Below are 22,933 nucleotides of genomic sequence, written 5' to 3' on the forward strand. Positions count from 1 at the left end.
ATCACCTGGGGGCGGCAAGTCAGGAAGTCCAGGATCCAGTTGTAGAGGGAGGTGGTTAGTCCCAGGGTCCTTATCTTAGGGATGAGCTTTGTGGTCACTATGGTGTTGAACGCTGAGCTGTATTCAATGAAAAGCATTCTCACATAGGTGTTCCTTTTGTCCATGTGGGAAAGGGCAGTGTGGAGTGCAATAGAGATTGCATCATCTGTGGATCGGTTGGGGCGGTATACGAATTGGAGTGGGTCTAGGGATTCTGGCATGATGGTGTTGTGAGCCATGACCAGCCTTTCAAAGCACTTCATGGCTACTGACATGAGTGCTACGGGGCGGTAATCATTCAGGCAGGTTACATTCGCTTTCTTGGGTACAGGGATTATGTTGGTATTACAGACTCGGCCATAGAGAGGTTGAAAAAGTCAGTGAAAACACTTGCCAGTTGGTCCGTGCATGCTTTGAGTACACGTCCTGGTAATCTGTCTGGCTCCGCGGCTTGTTAACCTGTTTAATGGTCTTGCACACATCGGCTACGGAGAGCGTGATCAAACAGACGTCCGGAACCGCTGGTGCTCTCATGCATGCTTCGGTGTTGCTTTTTGACTCTACTCCAGCAGTTTGGATTTGAAATTATACAATGACTATGAAGTTGAAGTGCAGACTGTCAGCGAGCGTAAAAGGCATTTAGCTCGTCTGGTAGGCTTGTGTCACTGGGCAGCTCGCGGCTGGGTTTCCATTTGTAGTCTAATAGTTTTCAAGCCCTGCCACATCCGACGAGCGTCAGAGCCGGTGTAGTAGGATTCATTCTTAGTCCTGTATTGACGCTTTGCCTGTTTGATGGTTCGTCGGAGGGCATAGCGTGATTTCTTATATTCAACCGGATTAGTGTCCTTGAAAGCGGCATGCTTTAGCCTTTAGCTCAGTGTGGAAGTTGCCTGTAATCCATGGCTTCTGGTTGGGAAATGTCCGTACGGTCACTTTGGGGACGACGAAGTCGATGCACTTATTGATCAAGCCGATGACTGAGGTGGTATACTCCTCAGTCATACATGATTCCATATGTGTTATTTCATAGTTTTGATGTCTTCACTACTATTCTACAGTGTAGAAAATAGTACAAATTAAGAAAAACCCTGGAATGAGTAGGTATTCAAACGTGTTCAGGATGAATCCAATTAACCTAAATAGCGTAATCAAAATGCAATCTAGACGCACGTACACTGGAAGAATTTAGACAAGATATACTAAGAAAGATATGTACAGCAGTAGATGAACAGTAGTGGTGCGTGGGTAAAATCACTGGGGAAGCCAAGCCAGGAAAATATTGCCATATTACAAACCATGTGTTGTGATAGTAGCGTTGTTTGCACTACAATCTGTTCATTCATATACCTTGCCACCATGATATATATAGGCCTAAAGGCCGAGACAAGAAGACGCAGTAATAAATACAACCACACCTTTGTTTCATCACAAAACCGGAGAGCAACCTCTATCCAGTGTAGTCCACAAAGCATATTGCATGTAACAAACAGTTACATGACCTACAGCATGGTCAAGCAAGTTTAAAGTTTAACATTTTCGGACTGCTAACAACTATTGATGTAGAACCACGGAGATTTACCGCAAGTCGCAAAGAAAACAGGAGCTGCCTCCACTATTCCAACCAGCACCATTTCAACTTTAACATTTCATCATCAATGCTTAGTCAACTAAATGATACCAAAAACGATTTAGTCCAATCAATATAAGATAGAGTGAGCTCCAAAGTATTGGGACAGTGACACATGTTTTTTTGAATCTGTACTCCAGCAGTTTGGATTTGAAATTATGCAATGACTATGAAGTTAAAGTGCAGACTGTCAGCTTAAATTTGAGGGTATTTTCATCTATATCTTGTGCGCCAAGACCATTCAGTTGTGCTCACTCAGTTTAGCTCAACGCTGATTGGCTACTATTTTATAATTTTTTTATTTAAAAAATGCTTGATGGCATTCAATGCTGCGGGCGGCAACAATATCACTCGTTTTGACCAGACAGCATTAGATAGATGGGCTACACATACTGAGACAGAGGGGTGCTGTTTCGCTCGTTCTGATGCTTTTTCCAGTGAGATACATTCAGCCTCTTGAAAACTGAAGGAAAGTTATGAAACAGATAGACCAGAGATACATTTATATAATCTATTTGTCCATTCTGGGGGCAAGCCTGGCTTCCCTTGGCATCCATGAATACACGCCACTGAAACAGTATAACTAAATACAAAGAAATATTAGAATGAGTTATGTCTGGAATGCAGTATTTACAGTAAATACTCAGTGTGAAATGGGAAGTGTCCAGTGGTTCAATGTTTCTATGACGTGGGACAGCAGCGTTGGCTATGTGTGTTTATGAGTATGAGGTGTGTGTGTGAGTGTGCATCACCTGGTAGATGGCTAGTGATGGCTGTTCAACAGTCTGATGCCTGGTAATAGAAGCTGGGTTTTTTTCTCAGTCTTGGCACTGATGCACCTGTACTGTCTCTGTCTGCCAGACGGTAGCCGAGTGAACAGTACATAGCTTGGTTGACTGAGGTCCTTAATGGACGAATATTAAAAAAAATAATAAACACATTGATTGGTGTTTGTAAAGCAGTTGTAGCCTAGACATCTTTTGTCCTCGTCGTGCCCCATGTATAAATCGTGTATATCTTTTTTCTTTACATATTTTTTAAATATTTTTCTTAACCTCAACTTCAACATACTCTCCTGCAATCCGCCTCACCCAATGTGGTATGGATCTCCTATTTTCTTCACTTTTGAACCGAAACCCCCAACAGAAGCTAGCCAGGTAACTAGCTACTAGCTAGTAGTCATCTAGACACTGCTAGCGGTCATCAGCGACCTTTAGCCCGGACAACTCTCGCCAGTCTGCACAGCGCGACTCAAACCAGAGCAAATCTGACTTATTTTTCTCCATATCTCCGGATTCCTACCGCAAGCTCTGAACCTTTTCACCTGGATCATTGCAGCTAGCTAGCTGCTATCCGAGTGGCCACTCCTGGCTGACGTCTCTGTCCCAAAGCAAGAACCAACTAGCCTGGAGCTAGCCTTTGCTAGGCCCATCTCCCGGCTAGCCGACGAGGTCCATCAGCCACTCCTTGGGCTACAATACCTATTTTGCCAATTGGCCTGGACCCCCGCCTACCCATCATGACTGGACTACCGACGTAATTCGCTCAAGGTTTTTTTTTTCAACTGGCTCCTCCATCGCGATGTCTCCTGAATGCCCATCTGCTAGCCTGCTAGTCGTGGCCCGCTAGCTGTCTAGAGCATATCGGACTGTTAGTTTAAGAGGACCATCGGACAATTTCTTAGCCCACTATACCTATTTTGCCAATTGGCCAGGACCCTTTTACCACACGGAGCCCTGCCGACTGGTCTGCCGATGTAACAGCATGAGGGGGCTATAACTGACTTCTTCTGTCGAGACGTCCCTCTAAGGCCCTTCTGCTAGCTTGCTAGCCCCGGCCCGCTAGCTGCCTGAATCGCCGTGTCTCCGGCCCGCCGAGCGACTCACTGGACCCCTATGATCACTCGGCTATGCATGCCTCTCCCTAATGTCAATATGCCTTGTCCATTGCTGTTTTGGTTAGTAATTGACTTATTTCACTGTAGAGCCTCTAGCCCTGCTCAGTACGCCTTAGTTAACCCTTTAGTTCCACCTCCCACACATGCGGTGACCTCACCTGGTTTAAATGTTTCTAGAGACAATATCTCTCTCATCATCACTCAATACCTAGGTTTACCTCAACTCTATTCACATCCTACCATACCTTTTGTCTGTACATTATGCCTTGAATCTATTCTACCGTGCCAAGAAACCTGCTCCTTTTACTCTCTGTTCCGAATGTACTAGACGACCAGTTCTTATAGCCTTTAGTCGTACCCTTATCCTATTCCTCCTCTCTTCCTCTGGTGATGTAGAGGTTAATCCAGGCCCTGCAGTGCCTAGCTCCACTCCCATTCCCCAGGCGCTCTCATTTGTTGACTTCTGTAACCGTAAAAGCCTTGGTTTTTAACATTAGAAGCCTCCTCCCTTAGTTTGTATTATTCACTGCCTTGGCACACTCTGCCAACCCGGATGTCCTAGCCGTGTCTGAATCCTGGCTTAGGAAGAACACCAAAAAACCCAACATTTCCATCCCTAACTATAACATTTTCCGACAAGATAGAACTGGCAAAGGGGGCGGAGTTGCAATCTACTGCAGAAGACAGCCTGCAGAGTTTTGTCTTACTATCCAGGTCTGTGCCCAAACAATTTGAGCTTCTACTTTTAAAAATCCACCTTTCCAGAAAGAAGTCTCTCACCGTTGCCGCTTGCTATAGTCCACCTTCTGCCCCCAGCTGTGCCCTGGACACCTTATGTGAATTGATTGCCCCCCCATCGATCTTCAGAGCTCGTGCTGTTAGGTGACCTAAACTGGGACATGCTTAACACACCAACCATCCAACAATCTAAGCTTGATGCCCTCAATCTCACACAAATGATCAAGGAAACTACCAGGTACAACCCTAAATCCGTAAACACGGGCACCCTCATAGATAACATCCTAACCAACCTGCCCTCCAAATACTCCTCTGCTGTCTTCAACCAGGATCTCAGCGATCACTGCCTCATTGCCTGCGTCCGTAATGGGTCTGCGGTCAAACGACCACCCCTCATCACTGTCAAACGCTCCCTAAAACACTTCAGCGAGCAGGCCTTTCTAATCGACCTGGCCCAGGTATCCTGGAAGGATATTGACCTCATTCCGTCAGTAGAGGATGCCTGGTTATTCTTTAAAAGTGCTTTCCTCACCATCTTAAATGCCCCATTCTCAAAATTTAGAACCAGGAACAGATATAGCCCTTGGTTCACTCCAGACCTGACTGCCCTTGACCAGCACAATAACATGCTGTGGCATACTGCATTAGCATCGAATAGCCCCCGCAATATGCAAATTTTCAGGGAAGTTAGGAACCAATATGCAAAGGCTAGCTTTTTCAAACCGAAATTTGCATCCTGTAGCACAAACTCCAAAACATTCTGGGACACTGTAAAGTCCATGGAGAACAAGAGCAACCCCTCCCAGCTGCCCACTGCACTGAGGCTAGGAAACACTGTCACCACCAATAAATCCGCGATAATTGAGAATTTCAATAAGTATTTTTCTACGGCTGGCCATGCTTTCCACCTGGCTACCCCTACCCCGTTCAACAGCCCTGCGCTCCCCACAGCAACTTGCCCAAGCCTCCTCCGTTTCTCCTTCACCCAAATCCAGATAGCTGATGTTCTGAAAGAGCTGCAAAATCTGGACCCCAGAAATCTGCCGGGCTAGACAATCTGGACCCTCTCTTTCTAAAATTATCCGCCGAAATTGTTGCAACCCCTATTACTAGCCTGTTCAACCTCTTTCGTATCGTCTGAGATCCCCAAAGATTGGAAAGCTGCCGCGGTCATCCCTCTCTTCAAAGGGGGAGACACTCTAGACCCATACTGCTACAGACCTACATCTATCCTATCCTGCCTTTCTAAGGTCTTCGAAAGCCAAGTTAACAAACAGATCACCGACCAAACAGAATCCCACCGTACCTTCTCCGCTATACAATCTGGTTTCCGAGCTGGTCATGGGTGCACCTCAGCCACGCTCAAGGTCCTAAACGATATCATAACCGCCATCGATAAGAGACAATACTGTGCAGCTGTATTCATCGACCTGGCCAAGGCTTTCGACTCTGTCAATCACCACATTCTTATCTGCACACTCAACAGCCTTGGTTTCTCAAATGACTGCCTCGCCTGGTTCACCAACTACTTCTCAGATAGAGTTCAGTGTGTCAAATCGGAGGGCCTGTTGTCCGGACCTCTGGCAGTCTCTATGGGGGTGCCACAGGGTTCAATCCTCGGGCCGACTCTTTTCTCTGTATACATCGATGTCGCTCTTGCTGCTGGTGATTCTCTGATCCACCTCAACGCAGACGACACCATTTGTGTCGCACTGCTTTGCTTTATCTTGGCCAGGTTGCAGTTGTAAATGAGAACTTGTTCTCAACTAGCCTACCTGGTTAAATAAAGGTCTTCCCTGTGGCTCAGTTGGTAGAGCATGGTGTTTGCAACGCCAGCATGGTGTGTGCACGCCAGGGTTGTGGGTTCAATGACTAAATGGTCTGACTCTGCTAAATGACTAAAATTTTAATTTCAAGGTGTAATATATAAAAAACTAAACTGTGTGTGTGAGATGCTGTAACCCTATACAGTAGCACTCATTTCCCTATGTTTTCTGTTTGCTGCAGCAACTCCATGGGAAGAACCTGTTGTTCAGTGATGGCTACGTTCTGAAGGAAGACATCGGCATTGGCTCCTTCTCTGTCTGCAAGCGATGCATCCACAAAGCCACCAACACAGAGTATGCTGCCAAGGTCAGAACACCCACAGACAGACACACACACACACACACACTTCTCTGTCTGCAAGACCTGCGTCCCCAAAGCAACCAACACAGAGTACCCCGCCAAGGTACCAAAACATACGCTGTAGCCTCCCTCTCTCTGGGTGTATATCCTGAAATATCAAGCAAATCACTCTCCCCAGTCCCCCAAGTTTTATTCGTCCATCTTGTGGGGTGCTAAATCATTGCTAATACAGTAATTGGACATAACTTTCTAAAAGATGCATTTGAACAATTTATGTTGAGTAAGTTATTCAGATCTGTCTTTTGTCTCACACCGTCTCAATCATAATGGTTTCATAATGGGGTATTTATAATGGCATCTGTTGTATTATTGTGCACTACCAGGTGATTGACAAGACCATGACAGACCCCTCAGAGGAGATCGAGATCCTGCTGCGATACGGCCAGCACCCCAACATCATCACCCTGAAGGATGTGAGTGTACACTGACACACACACAATCATCACCCTGAAGGATGTGAGCGCACACACACAGAATCATCACCCTGAAGGATGTGAGCACACACACACACAATCATCACCCTGAAGGAAGTGAGTACACGCACACACACCTGCACAGATAGAATCATCCTTCATGTGTTCTTTCCATCCGTCAGGTGTATGACAATGGGAAGGAGGTGTATCTGGTGACAGAGCTGATGCGAGGTGGGGAGTTGCTGGACCGGATCCTCAAACAGAAATTCTTCTCAGAGCGCGAGGCCAGCTCTGTGCTCCACACCATCACCAAGACTGTAGAATACCTCCACGCACAGGGGGTGAGACAACTCTCTACACACATACTGTAACATACTGCTGAATATGGACTTGAATGAACTTTGTCTTAACAAGAGTTTCTAGATATTCCTTTATCCTTTTTCCTATGTTCTAATATTCTTACTTTAAAAAATATTTATGTCACAGTATTAACACTCAAGGCAACTACTGGGCAAATAATGTACAACCAACATCGTGTCTCCAAAAAGTCCATTAGAAGTCAAATGTTGAAGTAACAGTTGAAGATTTATTTTTGTGTTAACATTTGACCCTTACTAAGTTGTCTTTCAATCCCCTCTCTCCTTCTCCCGCTTCACCTCTACCTCTCCTCCCCCTCTGTTCCTCATTTCTCCACCTCCCTTCTCTCCAGGTGGTCCACAGGGACCTGAAGCCCAGTAACATCCTGTATGTAGATGAGTTGGGGAACCCCGAGTCCATCAGGATCTGTGACTTTGGTTTCGCCAAGCAGCTGAGAGCTGACAACGGCCTGCTCATGACCCCCTGCTATACCGCTAACTTCGTAGCCCCGGAGGTAAGGCCCGGGACTGTGTGTGTGATGACGATTATGATTAATACCTGTGTATATACACTGAGAATACCACACATTAGGAACACCTTCCTAATATTGAGTTGCACCCCCCTTTTTGCCCTCAGAACAGCCTCAATTTGTCGGGGCATGGATGCTGGCCTTGTTAACTCCAATGCTTCCCACAGTTGTCGAGTTGGCTGGATGTCCTTTGGGTGGTGGACCATTCTTGATATACACAGGAAACTTGTGTGAAAAACCCAGCAGTGTTGTAGTTCTTGACACAAACCAGTGCGCCTGGCTGTGGCGGTCATGACATTTTGTCAGCCGGTTATTGTCATGCAAAAGTCTGCCGGTCTCACTGTAATTTACCGTTAATTAACATAAACACCTTTAGCGTCTCCAGGCCTCCACGCATACAAGCCACATACAAGCCGCTGATGCACGCCTTTGGAACATCTACATTTTTAAAAAGTATAATAAATCAATTGAACATACTCCATCACCATCACAATAAATCCAGTATTTATTTTAGGCAGGTCGAAAAGAAGCATCATTAAGAAAAGAGCTTAGGAGTTGGGCAACTGTATGTTATCAGGCTGTTGGCTTGTTAATTTAGCAGACAAGATATGCCATTATTTTATATTATATGATTTTATGTTAAGATTAATATAATTGAACTTAGCTGAATAAAATTGAAAGGATATTTTTCCCATTTCGGAGTGAGAATGCACATAGGAAGTGGCTACGTTGTGCGTAAAAGTAATCATTTGAAACGGGTCCTATAGCCTACGCTAGATTTAGAGTTGCTTGGCAACTTTAGTTGTGAATGATACAAACCATAGAAATCAAAAGATACTTTTGTATATATAGTGTATGTGGACACCCCTTCAAATTAGTGAATTTGGCTATTTCAGCCACACCTGTTGCTGACAGGTGTGTAAAAATTGATCACACAGCCATGCAATTTCCATAGACAAACATTGGCAGTAGAATGGCCTTAATGAAGAGCTCAGTGACTTTCAATGTGGGACCCTCATAGGATGCCACCTTTCCAACGAGTCAGTTCCTCAAATTTCTGCCGTGCTAGAGCTGCCCCGGTCAACTAAGTGCTGTTACTGTGGAAACATCTAGGAGCAGCAACGGCTCAGTCGCAAAGTGGTAGGCCACACAAACTCACAGAACTGGATAGCCGAGTGCTGAAGCACGTACCTCGTACAAATCGGCTGTCCTCGGATGCAACACACTCTACGGAGTTCCAAACTGCATCTGGAAGCAATGTCAGCACCAGAACTGTTTGTCGGGAGCTTCGTGAAATGGGTTTCCATGGCCGAGCAGCCGCACACAAGCCTAAGATCACCATGCGCAATGCCAAGAGTTGGCTGGAGTGGTGTAAAGATCGCTGCCATTGGACTCTGGAGCAGTGGAAATGCGTTTTCTGGTGTGATGATTCACACTTCACCATCTGGCAGTCTGATGGAGGAATCTGGGTTTGACGGATGCCAGGAGAAAGCTACCTGCCGCAAAGCATAGTGCCAACTGTAAAGTTTGGTGGAGGAGGAATAATGGTCTGATTTTCATAGTTTGGGCTAGGCCTCTTAGTTCCAGTAAAGGGAAATCAACGTTACAGCATACAATGACATTCTAGACGATTCTGTGCTTCCAACTTTGTGGCAACAGTTTTAGGAAGGCCCTTTCCTGTTTCAGCACGACAATGCCCCCGTCCACAAAGCAAGGTCCATACCGAAATGGTTTGTCGAGATTGGTGTGGAAGAACTTGACTGGCCTGCACAGAGCTCAACCCCATGGAACACCTTTGGGGTGATTGGAACGCCAACTGTGAGCCAGCCCTAATCGGCCAACATCAGTGCCCGACCTCAGTAATGCTCTTATGGCTGAATGGAAGCAGGTCCCTGCAGCAATGTTCCAACATCTAGTGGAAAGCTTTCCGTGGGAAACCAAGTGAAATCTGTTTGGGTACATCAATAGTAACATGTTTTCACAACAAAACCTATTTCATTAAACTGACAGCCTCTCTCTCTGCGCACTGGAGAAAGGAATGAAGGGGGAGTTGGAAACGCAAAGTGATGAGCTATTCTGTAGCTAAAGGTAATGTGTCAGCCTATTCATTCTGAAAATAAATTCATTATAATTCCTTATAATTGTAGGCTAACTTTGAATTTGTTTAATTTAGGATAGACCAATTATGTATCATATCTTTAATCAGTATCTAATTTTATTTTTTGCCCTGTGTAATATGAGGTAGGCTATGTATAATGGTACAATCATTATTTTAATTTTTTTTTTTTTTTGCGGGCCTGGTCTCAAATCAAATAAAATCTCATTGTATTTGTCACATGCGCCGACTACAACAAACAGGTGTAGACCTTAGTCAAATGCTTACAAGCCCTTAACCAACAATGCAGTTTTAAGAAAATACCTATAAATGTTTTTTTTTTTTAAGTAAGCATTAAGAATAACAGATAATTAAAGAGCAGCAGTAAATAACAATAGCGGGGCTATATACAGGGGATACAGAGTCAGTGTGCGGGGGCACCGGTGTCGAGGTAATTGCAGTAATATGTACATATAGGTAGAGTTATTAAAGTGACAATGCATAGATAACAACAGAGAGTAGCAGCAGCATAGAAGAGGGGGGCAATACAAATAGTCTGGGTAGCCATTTGATTAGATGTTGATTAGATGTATATAGGCCTATGCAGTGCTTGACTTGTGCAGGCGCTCACCAGAGATGAGTACCGGCACCAAGTTTTATACTGCTTATAGAATATTAGCTCGAAAGTATTGTGGAGCTCCTCCACCTAAATATAAACTGTACCAGCACCCAAAATGAGTACCGGCACCTATTTCAGTCCAAGTCGAGCACAGGGCCTATGCGTATGCATAAGCTCTAATATACATGTGGGTGTTTTGAATTAATCATCACCTTAGAAAGCGCTGTCCATTTTGTTGTGTTGGTCATTGTGGATGTTGTTTCAAAGACTGTTTTCCTCTGTTTCAACCTGTTGAACTTATTTCTTCAAATTGATCAATCACAGTGAGGTGAGTTTTAAAGCACATACTGTTTTTATGATTTTAGTGATGTTCGATTGCATTCGCATTGATGCCAGAGTGGTTAGAGGGACAATGGAGCCCTGAGTACCGTGACATTAGCGACCTGATGATCATTAGCTAGTTTGGTCATACTAACACATGTCCAGAATGCATAAGAGGAGATTACCTTGACTCAACGGTCATGACTCATGACTGCCGGTGTGGCGGTAATACAGTCACCGCAACAGCGTATGCCTGGCATCTACTACCGTACCCCGTTCAAAGGCACTTAAATCTTTTGTCTTGCCTGTTCACCCTCTGAATGGCACACATACACAATCCATGCCTCAATTGTCTCCAGGCTTAAAAATCCTTCTTTAACCTGTCTCCTCCTGTCTCCTGGTTTAACAAGTGACATCAATAAGGGATCATAGCTTTCACCTGGATTCACCTGGTCAGTCTGTCATGGAAAGAGCAGGTGTTCTTAATATTTTGTATGCTCAGTGTAGCGTCCTTGTCAAATGCTAGGGCGTATAGCTTTACCCCGGTGATGCGCGATAGCCAATATTGTGACGTGTTGCTCTGTCTGTGTGTTCCAGGTGTTGAAGCGTCAGGGCTATGACGAGGGCTGTGATGTTTGGAGTCTGGGTGTCTTGCTGTACACCATGCTGGCTGGGTGAGGCACACACACACACACACACACACACACACACACACACACACACACACTACATACCACTCATACATCTGTGGACTATATTCCACTCCGTAGGGCATCTACAGCCAACAAAATGTCATTTTGTCACTCGCGTGCATACACACTCTCATTTGACTTGTCCCATGGGCTCCCTCCCTCCCCCTTCAGCTTCACTCCGTTTGCCAATGGGCCCGACGACACTCCAGATGAGATCCTGAGCAGGATAGGAAGCGGTCACTTCACCCTGACTGGAGGCAACTGGGACGCCGTGTCGGACGCAGCCAAGGTACAGTAGGACTGACTGGGACTTGCTGGGAGACTTGAAGTGAAACAATAGTGGTTTAGTTTGGATTTCAAGGATAGAGGTGTACAGTATATAATATGACACAAACCCATCAAACCGGCCTCCCGAGTGGCGCAGCATCGCAGTGCTTGAGGCATCACTACTGACCCAAGTTTGATCCCAGACTGTGTCATAGCTGGCAGTGACCGGGAGACCCATAAGGCCTTGCACAATTGGCCCAGCGTCGTCCTGGTTAGGGGAGCGTTTGGCCTTCCGGGATTTCCTTGTCCCATTGCGCTCTAGCAATAGTGGCGGGCCGGGCACCTGCTAGCTGACTTTGGTCACAAGCTGGATGGTGTTTTCTCCGACACATTGGTGCGGCTGGCTTCCGGAATAGTGAGCAGAGTTTCAAGAAGCAGTGCGGCTTGGCAGGTTCGTGTTTCGGAGGACGCATGGCTCACGACCTTCGCCTCTCCCGAGTCTGTATGGGATTTGCAGCGATGGGACAAGACTAACTACCAATTGGATCACGAAATTGGGGAGAAAAAGGGGTAAAAGTACAACAAAAAAACATCAAACCATTAATTTCTTCCTTCCTGCTGTGTGTGTTCTTTCTCTATAGGACCTGGTATCTAAGATGCTCCACGTGGACCCCCACCAGCGGCTGACGGCCATGCAGGTCCTCAAGCACCCCTGGATTGTTCAGAGGGACAAGCTGCCCAACAGCCAGCTGCAGCACCAGGACGCCAAGCTGGTCAAGGTACTGGGTTGATACTATAATGTACACTATGCTGTGCCCACTGGGAAATCCAGGGTTGGGAGTCAACTCCGTTCTTGTTCACATGGTGAATTTCTATTTCTATTGGACACAGCTGACAATGCCATTTACAGTCCCGAAAAGTACATTCCGAAATAAAGCAATGTGACCAAACGTTTTATTTTAAAGGTATATTTTGGGGAATTTTAAGCTTTATTGGATAGAGAAGAGACAATGGGAAAGATGTATAGAGAGTGTGCTGAAGTGGCAGTGGGACAGATTCGAACCCATGCTGCAGCGGTATATGTGATCCGGAGGCAGGGGTTTAGTCCGTTAGGTCACACTATGGCCTAGGGTGACCTAACTTTGTAGTGCCTGCAGCGCTTTATTTGGAAATCGGGAGGTGACGGAACAAAAAGTGGGCACAAGTGGGGCGTGACCTGGGTAGCTCTGAGGTACCGGAACGCACGAGAATAAAAAAAATATATAACCTTTATGATACAGCATTGCATGCATATCATGGCATTTGCGTGGTGACATTGAGTAGAATAGAGGCACTTACAGAATTTGCACACACGGGTAAAAAATATATTGTAGCCTTTTATAAAAAGATTTTCATGTAATTTTACATAACTGGAGACTTTAGTGAAATATTTTTTGATACCACACAAATTATCGAAATGAAAGGCTACTTTGACACTGACAGAGAAATACAAAACAGCCTTGTCTTGAATGCAATAAATGGCGGAGACAAAATATTGTACAATATGAGGAGGAAATTATAGTCCTAATCAAGTTCCAGTGTCACTCACCAGATAGGCCTACAGTTGAAGTTGGAAGTTTACATACACTTAGGTTGGAGTCATTAAAACTTGTTTTACAACCACTCCACAAATTTCTTGTTAACTATAGTTTTGGCAAGTCGGTTAGGACATCTACTTTGTGCATGACACAAGTCATTTTTCCAACAATTGTTTACAGACAGATTATTTCACTTATAAACTCACTGTATCACAATTCCTGTCGGTCAGAAGTTTACATACACTAAGTTGACAGTGCCATTAAACGGCTTGGAAAATTCCAGAAAACGATGTCATGGCTTTAGAAGCTTCTGATTGGCTAATTGACATCATTTGAGTCAATTGGAGGTGTACCTGTGGATGTATTTCAAGGCTACCTTCAAACTCAGTGACTCTTTGCTTGACATCATGGGAAAATCAAAAGAAATCAGCCAAGACCTCAGAAAAAAAGTCTGGTTCATCCTTGGGAGCAATTTCCAAACGCCTGAAGGTACCACGTTCATCTGTACTAACAATAGTACGCAAGTATAAACACAATGGGACCACTCAGCCGTCATACCGCTCAGGAAGGAAACGCGTTCTGTCTCCTAGAGATGAACGTACATTGGTGCAAAAAGTGCAAATCAATCCCAGAACAACAGCAAAGGACCTTGTGAAGATGCTGGAGGAAACGGGTACAAAAGTATCTATATCCACAGTAAAACGAGTCCTATATCGACATAACCTGAAAGGCCGCTCAGCAAGGAAGAAGCAACTGCTCCAAAACCGCCATAAAAAAAAGCCAGACTACGGTTTGCAACTGCACATGGGGACAAAGATCGTAATCTTTGGAGAAATGTCCTCTGGTCTGATGAAACAAAAATAGAACTGTTTGGCCATAATGACCATCGTTACGTTTGGAGGAAAAAGGGGGAGGCTTGCAAGCCAAAGAACACCGTCCCAACCGTGAAGCACGGGGGTGGCAGCATCATGTTGTGCGGGTGCTTTGCTGCAGGAGGGACTGGTGCACATACAATAGATAGCATCATGAGGGAGGAAAATTATGTGGATATATTGAAGCATCTCAAGACATCAGTCAGGAAATTGAAGCTTGGTCACAAATGGTTCTTCCAAATGGACAATGACCCCAAGCATACTTCCAAAGTTGTGGCAAAATGGCTTAAGGACAACAAAGTCAAGGTATTGGAGTGGCCATCACAAAGCCTTGCCCTCAATCCTATAGACAATTTGTGGGCAGAACTGAAAAAGCGTGTGCGACCAAGGAGGCCTACAAACCTGACTCAGTTACACCAGCTCTGTCAGGAGGAATGGGCCAAAATTCACCCAACTTAGTGTGGGAAGCTTGTGGAAGGCTACCCGAAACATTTGATCCAAGTTAAACAATTTAAAGGCAATGCTACCAAATGCTAATTGAGTATATGTAAACTTCTGACCCACTGGGAATGTGATGAAATAAATAAAAGCTGAAATAAATCATTCTCTCAACTATTATTCTGACATTTCACATTCTTAAAATAAAGTGATCCTAACTGACCTAAGACGGGGAATTTTTACTACGATTAAATGTCAGGAATTGTTCAAAACGGAGTTTAAATGTATTTGGCTAAGGTGTATGTAAACTTCCGACTTCAACTGCATTTGGGAATTTATAAAATATGTTGGGCGCCTACAGACATACACGTCTAATTTTCAGCAGGAGCCATTTGCTTTCCAACCCGTGCTTTTCCCACAATTGTATTCAAAATATTGCGAAAGGCCTGTTTTGGCAGCTGTTCAGACAGCCACAACTCAACAATCAGTTGATTGATAGCCTATTTGCAGCGTGTTACCGACTGTAGGCTATGCCTTGTGATTGGGCTACATTATACAATCCACAGCTATTTATTTCTAGCAATGTCTATCAGAGCAGAGAGTGGGAGAGGGATCATAGAAATGTAATTTCATTCTAGTTCTATGAGAGATATACAGGCGCGTTTCTCTCTCACCAAACCAACATTGGTCTCTAGACTTCAATGTTCCACAAACCTAATCCCTGGCCTGGTCCAACCGTAATCATTTCTCAGAATATCAGGCGCGGGCTGGAAATAGGTTTTCACATGACATTTGGGCAGGATAATTAACGAGGAGGCATCTTAATTAACTCTGATTTTATTCAAATTGCCTTCTCTTTCAAGTTAAAGCTGCAATATGTAACTTTTTGGGAGACCTGACCAAATTCACACAGAAATGTGAGTTATAGATCTGTCATTCTCATTTAAAGCGAGACTAAGAAGCGGTAGATATATATTCTATGTGGGCTATTTCTATGCTTCCCAATCTTAAATGTAGTTTTTGTGTCTTTATTTTCAGTTTTGAACACCAGCTTCAAACAGCTAAAAATACAATATTTTGGTTTATGGAAAATATATTTCACATCGGTTTAGATGGCAAAATGATTCTCTACGCTGTACTTGCTACACTATTAGAATTTTAGAAACCAGGAAATGGCAGAGCGATTTCTGCATAGTGCACCTAAATTATCTTTCATGCCACAAGATGTACCGGATCCGGTAAAATAGGTTCCGGAATGCAACTTGTCTTGAAGAGGTGCCAGATCCTGTGTGTGACTGGAACTGTTTGTCCTCCAAACTGATATCTTGACATTGCACTACCTCTTCTCTTCTGACAGGGGGCGATGGCGGCCACCTACTCGGCCTTAAAGAGTTCCCAGCCCACGCCGGAGCTGAAGCCCATCGAGTCTTCGTTCCTGGCCCAGCGACGTGTCAAGAAGCTCCCTTCCACCTCTCTGTAGAACCATGTAGACACCCCAGACTCTAGCTAGAACACCCCCAGTCAGTCAGTACAGCAGTAAGTCACGGGACTGAAGAGACAACCTCAGTTTAACCAGCCAAGGACCATTGACTGTACTCTGCTGTAGTCACCACCCCCCTGCCGGTGATATCAGTCGTCTCAGTTTCCTCCTCGATAGGTGTGGTCACTGGCTGTCAATCACACCTGGACTAGTGACAGGACATGACTGGGGATAAGGAGGCAGTGGGGTAGCGGCAGGTTTTGACAAATGTGTTAGCAGTATATTTTGGATAAGAGTTGTGTGAGTCTTGAGTTTGTGAGACAACCTGCTACCACAGAGGACGTTGATGACCGCTGTTGATGTTTTGTTAGTGTTTCTGTTCTGCTGTCGTTTTCATTGGCTCTCCCCTCAGCATCACTGTGATTGGCTGCCGCTCAGCTCTCTGCACGTCTGTCTTTCTGAATGTCTGTTTGGTGTGTCGTTCTCTCTCCAGTTGATTAGCTTTACGTAGTAGTAGGCTACTGCCAAATCGATTTGTTTCTTGTTTTTGCTGTTTTTCCATTGGGAAAGCTTGAAGGGACTATGGCACAAAACGATCAGTCCATTGCTATCATTCTCCTATTTTGTAATGACCATTAAAATAACAAAAATATTTTGCCATAAATGAGACTATACCAGAAGTAGCAATTCTGGGTAATGTAGTCACTGCTAATGTTTTTTCCAAGCTGAGTGTCTCACTGTCCATTTGCATGACTTACGGTGAGTCCAGTCCTCGGGAAAGTTGCAGGAAGTTGTTTGCATGGTATGGTACAGTGTGGCGTCATTTTGCTTTGTCCTTCTCTTATCTACACTTTTTTTGGTGACCTTGCCGATTCTGAGAAGAAAAAAAATAAGATTGGAGATATGTCCAAATAGTCTTATTCATTTTTTTTTTACAATAAAAATATCTGTAATGCCCTAAACAAGTTGGCATGTTGAAATCTATATTCACTTTTTTTCCCATTGTGTTTTCTTCTTGGATATGCATATTTTGAATGCTGTCTGTCTTGTGTTCACTTTTGTTGTTGCCTGTTATGTTTTGTTGTTCGGTCCAAAGAAAGTGGTGATTACATTTTGTAAAAGTTATGTCGAGCACACGCTGTTGGAGTGTCCATGATGGACTCTTTCCCACAATCCTCCTCTGTTTCAATGTTAAGTATGGTGAGATTGATTGTCGAAACGATTGTACTGAGCACTCAAATGCACTCTCTTAAAGTCACTGTAAAGCATTGGTTTTCATCTTTTACTCAAACAATATTGTTTGGGCTTTTCTGATTTGAAATTGCCTGTCTGCTGGTTTTAATCAGGACTTATAAGTGAATGTCCACAGGTTATTTTTTGTGTCCTGTTCAGTTTGACTCTACTACAAGGGTAAAGGTCTTTAAACACTATTGTGCCAACCTGAACCAAGCTGCGCTGTCTCTGCTATTTTAACCAGGCCAGCTCAGTACAGCTTGGTTTGGCTCGGCAGTGTGAAAAGCCCTGGACTTCCATCAAGCTCTTTCTCTATTCTACTTAATCATAGGTCATAATAACTTCTAGACAAAATGATCATTGTATTATTTGCTGTATTGGAATAGTACACATTTGTGGCTAAGTTTAAGTAGCTTGTAAGGTAACTTGACCTACAGCATACTTTAGATCCTGTAAGCTTCTTTAGGCTTGACCCTTGACTTTTAGATATCTGAAGCATATCTGTCGAAAGGAGGTTGGTGGGTCGGGATGGGGTACAGAGGGTATTTCACCCTCTTCTGCCGTTGCAGCAGTGGGGATTCGGGCCTATAGGGTGTAAAAATGAGATTCCTTTCTATTAAAAAAATGATCTACGCTGATCAGACTGCTTTGTCTCTGCTTTAATCTCTTATTGTCTGTGATGTCTGCATGTATGCGTACATTAATAATAAAAATAACAGGGTTGCACTCAATTCAGGAATTGAACATGTTCCTATATTAGTCTGTCAGTGTCTTTGTGTATATACACTTTATGGACCGCCTTTAAGTGTAGTGTGTCCTAGACCCTGTGCTGTAGTGATGGATTTGAGTGTTCCTTTAAAACACCTAGGGAACAGTGTGTTAAGCAAGCAGAAAAACACTGCATCTCACTGCCTGTCTGCAGCACGTGCACACACACACACACACACACACAGCAGGGGGTACACTTTCATGTACTTCCCAAATGTCCTCCAATGCACTGACTAGCTCCTTTGATGGACCTCTGCTGCAGGCACGCACACACACACACACACACACACACACACACACCACACACACACACTCTTAGGCAGCTTTTAACATAGTAACACTTTCCTCTTCTGCATCAAACCATTCTGTTCTATAACACATTTGTGTACTGACCACACGCTCCCTGAAACAGACTACCATCCGCTCATTAAATAACGCAAACTCTTACTTGCATACAGTACCTCCACATACTTGCCTAATTCCTACCTCCACAATGGCATACAAACCCTACATAAAAGCAAATAATATTCTGTTCAACATCAAATAGAAAAGCTAATTCATTCTAAACACAATGCTATTTTTCAGAGAACAAGTGAACTGACTTTTAGCATGCATATAGAGAAGGGTACTCGTATTGTACTTCACTGACTCATGATTGGTTAAAATAAATGGATATGATAGTTGAACATGAATTGTTATTGAAAAAAACTCACTTGCTATATGGCTTTATATCACATGGTTGGAGAATTATTTATCCTATAAAACCCAGAGAATGTTCTTCAATGGAAGCTACTCTAACATATACGGTGCATTCGGGAAGTTTTCAGACCCCTTGACTTTTTCCACATTTTGTTACGTTACTGCCTCAGCAATCTACACACAATACCCTATAATGACAAAGCGAAAACGGGTTTTTAGAAAAACATGTAAATAAGGTATTTCTAAGTATTCAGACCGTTTGCTATGAGACTCGACATTGAGCTCAGGTGAATCCTGTTTCCATTGATCATCCTTAATGTTTTGAAAACTTGACTGGATTCCACCTGTGGTAAATTCAATTGATTGGACATGATTTGGAAAGGCACACACCTGTCTATATAAGGTCCCACAGTTGACAGTGCATGTCAGAGCAAAAACCAAGCCATGAGGTCGAAATAATTGTCCGTAGAGCTCAGAGACACGATTGTGTCGAGGCACAGATCTGGGAAAGGGTACCAAAACATTTCTGCAGCATTGACGGTCCCCAAGAATACAGCGGCCTCCATCATTCTTAAATGAAAGAAGTTTGGAACCACCAAGACTCTTCCTAGAGTTGCTCTCCCGGCCAAACTGAACAATTGGGGGAGAAGGGCCTTGGTCAGGGAGGTGACCATTAACCCGATAGTCACTGACAGAGCTCTGGAGTTCATCTGTGGAGATGGTTGTCCTTCTGGAATGTTCTCCCATCTCTGCAGCACTCCACCAATCAGGCCTTTTTGGTAGAGTGGCCAAACAGAAGCCACTCCTCAGTAAAAGGCACGACAGCTCGCTTGGAGTTTGCCAAAAGCCACCTAAAGACTCTCAGATTATGAGAAACAAGATTCTCTGGTCTGATGAAACCGAGATTGAACTCTTTGGCCTGAATGCCAAGCGTCACGTCTGGAGGCAACCTGGCACCATCCTTACGGTGAAGCATGGTGGTGGCAACATCATGCTGTGGGGGTGTTTTTCAGCGGCAGGGACTGGGAGACTAGTCAGGATCGATGCAAAGATGAATGAAGCAAAGTACAGAGAGATCCTTGATGAAAACCTGCTCCAGAGCATTGAGGACCTCAGACTGGTGCGAAGGTTCATCTTCCAACAGGACAACAACACTAAGCACACAGCTAAGACAACGCAGGAGTGGCTTCGGGACAAGTCTCTGAATGTCCTTGAGTGGCCCAGCCAGAGCCCGGACTTGAACCCGATTGAACGTCTGGAGAGGCCTGAAAATAGCTGTGCAGCAACGTGACAGAGCTTGAGAGGGTCTGTAGAGAAGGGAGAAAATCTACAAATACAGGTGTGCCAAGCTTGTAGCGTCATGCCCAAGAAGACTCAAGGCTGTAATTGTTGACAAAGTTGCTTCAACAAAGTACGGAGTAAAGGGTCTGAATACTTATGTAAATATAATATTTTATACATTTGCAACAAAAAAAATGGGGTATTGTGTGTAGATTGAGGAAAAACAACATTTTAGAATAAGGCTGTGTAAACTAACAAAATGTGGAAAAAGTGAAGGGGCCTGAATACTTTCCGAAGGCACTATCTACAGTGCATTGTCCCTCTGGGTAGTTGCCTTGGGCCGTTACTCTTCTCTATTTTTACAAATGATTTGTGTCTGGTCTTACACAAAGCTAAAATGACTATGTATGCGGATGATTCCACACTCTACATGTCAGCACCCGAAGCAAGTGAGCTCACTGAAATGTTTAATAAGGAGTTAGTATCAGAATGGGTGATTTAATAATAAACTGGTCTTAAATACATTTAAAACTAAAAGCATTGTATTTGGTTCTAAACATTCCTAAACCTCAACTGGAGTTGGACTTAAAGGATGTGACCATTTGAGGAATGGATGGTCAAGTCACATTGGCAAAGTTGTGAAGACGGGGGGGTGGGGTTTGTCTGATTTTTGACACAAATCAACTGTACTAGTTGTACAGGCTCTGGTCTTGTCCCAACTTGATTACTGTCCGGTAATATGGTCAAGAGCAGCAAAGAAAGACCTAGCAAAGCTGCAGCTGGCTTAAAACAGAGCAGCATGCCTTGCCCTTAAATGCACGTAACTAACATAAACATGCATGCCAGTCTTTCCTGGTTGAGAGTTGACGAGACATTTACTGCTTCTCTTCTAGTTATGAGAAACATTACTGTGATGAAAATTCCAGATTATCTGCATAGTCAAATAACATTCAGCTCAGACACCCATATATACCCTGTAAGACATGCCACCAGAGGTCTCTTCACAGTATCCAAGTCTCTCAAATTCACGGCAACGCACAATTTTATACAGAGCCTTGATCTTATGGCACTCCCATCTCCAAATCCTCAAGCCAACAGAAAAATTACCTTTTAAGAAAGTTATTATACGACTCATGGAATGGTGGGGACTGTGAGGGGACACGCACACAATTTTGGTTGTATTGTTTGTATATCATTGTATTTTAAGTGTGTGTGATTGTCCTTGTCCATTATCAGTGTTTTGTTACTTATTGTTTGTGTTTTGTGTGGCTACTGCTTCTGCAAAACCAGTAAATAAGCAAATAAGCAAACACTCTCTCTTCCTCTCATCTCTTTCTCTCTCTCTCTCTCTCTCACTCGCATACCAGGGGGCTCTGTGCTCTTACCTTGATGTCAGTGTACAGGCAATTCACACTGCAGTAAATTAACCCTCTCCAACCACACCCATACTAACACAGACTTTTCTAGGTTCCCGGTATTAATTACAGTACTGTACACGCATCTTTCCATCTGGCTCTCATTACATTACCCTGGTCTCCATCTGAAAGCAACTAGTCAAAAGTAGTGCACTATATAGGGAATATGGTGCCAATTGGGACGAACCCTGGAAGATGCTGCATTGCCTCATTTCATCTGTGGTTTTAATGGCGGGCAGGTCTATTCATTAGGGCAAACTGTAGCAACACGTTTTAAACAGAAATAGAAACAAGCATTTCTTATTGGGCCAGTATAGATAGTACTGCCCTGTTTCACTCCATTTCTTAACATTTTCTTCCGTTTGTGCCTACTGAACACAAGTCTGTTTGATTTAGAGGCAGCACTGTGTCTGATAGTTGTAAAACGCAGAGTGAAGGCTGCCTTTGACTCTTCCTCTGTCTCTGCGTGGGCGGCAGACCTTGGAGATGCTCTGATAAGAGGCAGAGTGCGTTAACACCTCTCACTCCAAAACAGTGAAGTTGAACCTATGAGCGCAAGACATTGAAAAGCTGTCTTTTTGTTGAAAATATGTATTTTCAACGTTGTGTTCACTGGGATATTTGATAGTAGTATGAACATCTACTGAACAACCTGATGTAATGGGTGTTTTATGCAGTTGGTTTTTACCCTTACGAAAAAAGATTGCAGTCAGAGTGCAGTATATCTGCAGTTCACTGTAGTATAACTGGAGTTAGAAGGCAGTATAACTGCAGTATGCTGCAAATAATGCGTCCAAAATACCACAGTCAACTGCAGTTACTGCACTTTTAAAACTGCAATCTTTTTTTGTAAGGGTAGTTGTCATTATGGCTGATGTGAGCTCAATTCTGATTGTGCCTCTGGAAAGATTTTGTTAGAGCTGTGGTACTGCGCACACAGGCACAAAAAACCCGAAGATTGACTATTCTCTCTTTCAGCAGGTATCTCAGTTTCCAGCTCCTCTGCAGCCCAGCCCACTAAAGTAAAAGTAGGCCATATTCTCTCTGGAACTATGCTATGGCTATGAGCAGAAGACGTTGAAAAGACGTTAAAAATACTTATTTTTGGTTGCACCCTGCAAATGAGTCCCCTGTCCCTGCCTTACCCGTGGCTCTCTCCCCCCAATCCCCAGTCAGACCTCATGATGATGTAATTGACCCTTCGCTAAGCCCCGCCCCCCTTGGGTACTGTTGCAAGCTTGTACAACATTTTCACGGGAAGCCCAATTCCCCCATTCTAACCACAGGTGAAATCCCCTCACAATGATCTCAAACTGTGTTTTTAATACTCAATGAAATTAAACACAGACTACCCCTTACTAATCAGGAGACTCTTGGGTATGTTGTGGT

The 22,933-nt window shown here is 44.0% G+C and overlaps 1 protein-coding gene across 4 annotated transcripts in view; it reads left to right on the top strand.

The window, feature by feature from the left end:
- Positions 1–18,019, top strand: part of rps6ka1 (ribosomal protein S6 kinase a, polypeptide 1) — a 195,044-nt gene extending 177,025 nt beyond the window's left edge. For all 4 annotated transcript variants that reach the window (XM_045723353.2, XM_014210103.3, XM_014210104.3 and 1 more), the window contains 8 exons: positions 6,309–6,434; positions 6,812–6,901; positions 7,084–7,242; positions 7,611–7,772; positions 11,420–11,496; positions 11,686–11,803; positions 12,423–12,560; positions 16,026–18,019. In XM_045723353.2, coding sequence (XP_045579309.1) covers positions 6,309–6,434; positions 6,812–6,901; positions 7,084–7,242; positions 7,611–7,772; positions 11,420–11,496; positions 11,686–11,803; positions 12,423–12,560; positions 16,026–16,148 — 993 coding nt within the window. In that variant the 3' untranslated portion in view covers positions 16,149–18,019. The remainder of the gene's footprint in view (positions 1–6,308; positions 6,435–6,811; positions 6,902–7,083; positions 7,243–7,610; positions 7,773–11,419; positions 11,497–11,685; positions 11,804–12,422; positions 12,561–16,025) is intronic.
- The last annotated feature ends 4,914 nt before the right edge of the window (positions 18,020–22,933 follow it).

Source organism: Salmo salar, chromosome 09, assembly GCF_965601325.2.
Source record: "Salmo salar chromosome 09, fSalSal1, whole genome shotgun sequence".
Classification (NCBI taxonomy): domain Eukaryota; kingdom Metazoa; phylum Chordata; class Actinopteri; order Salmoniformes; family Salmonidae; genus Salmo; species Salmo salar.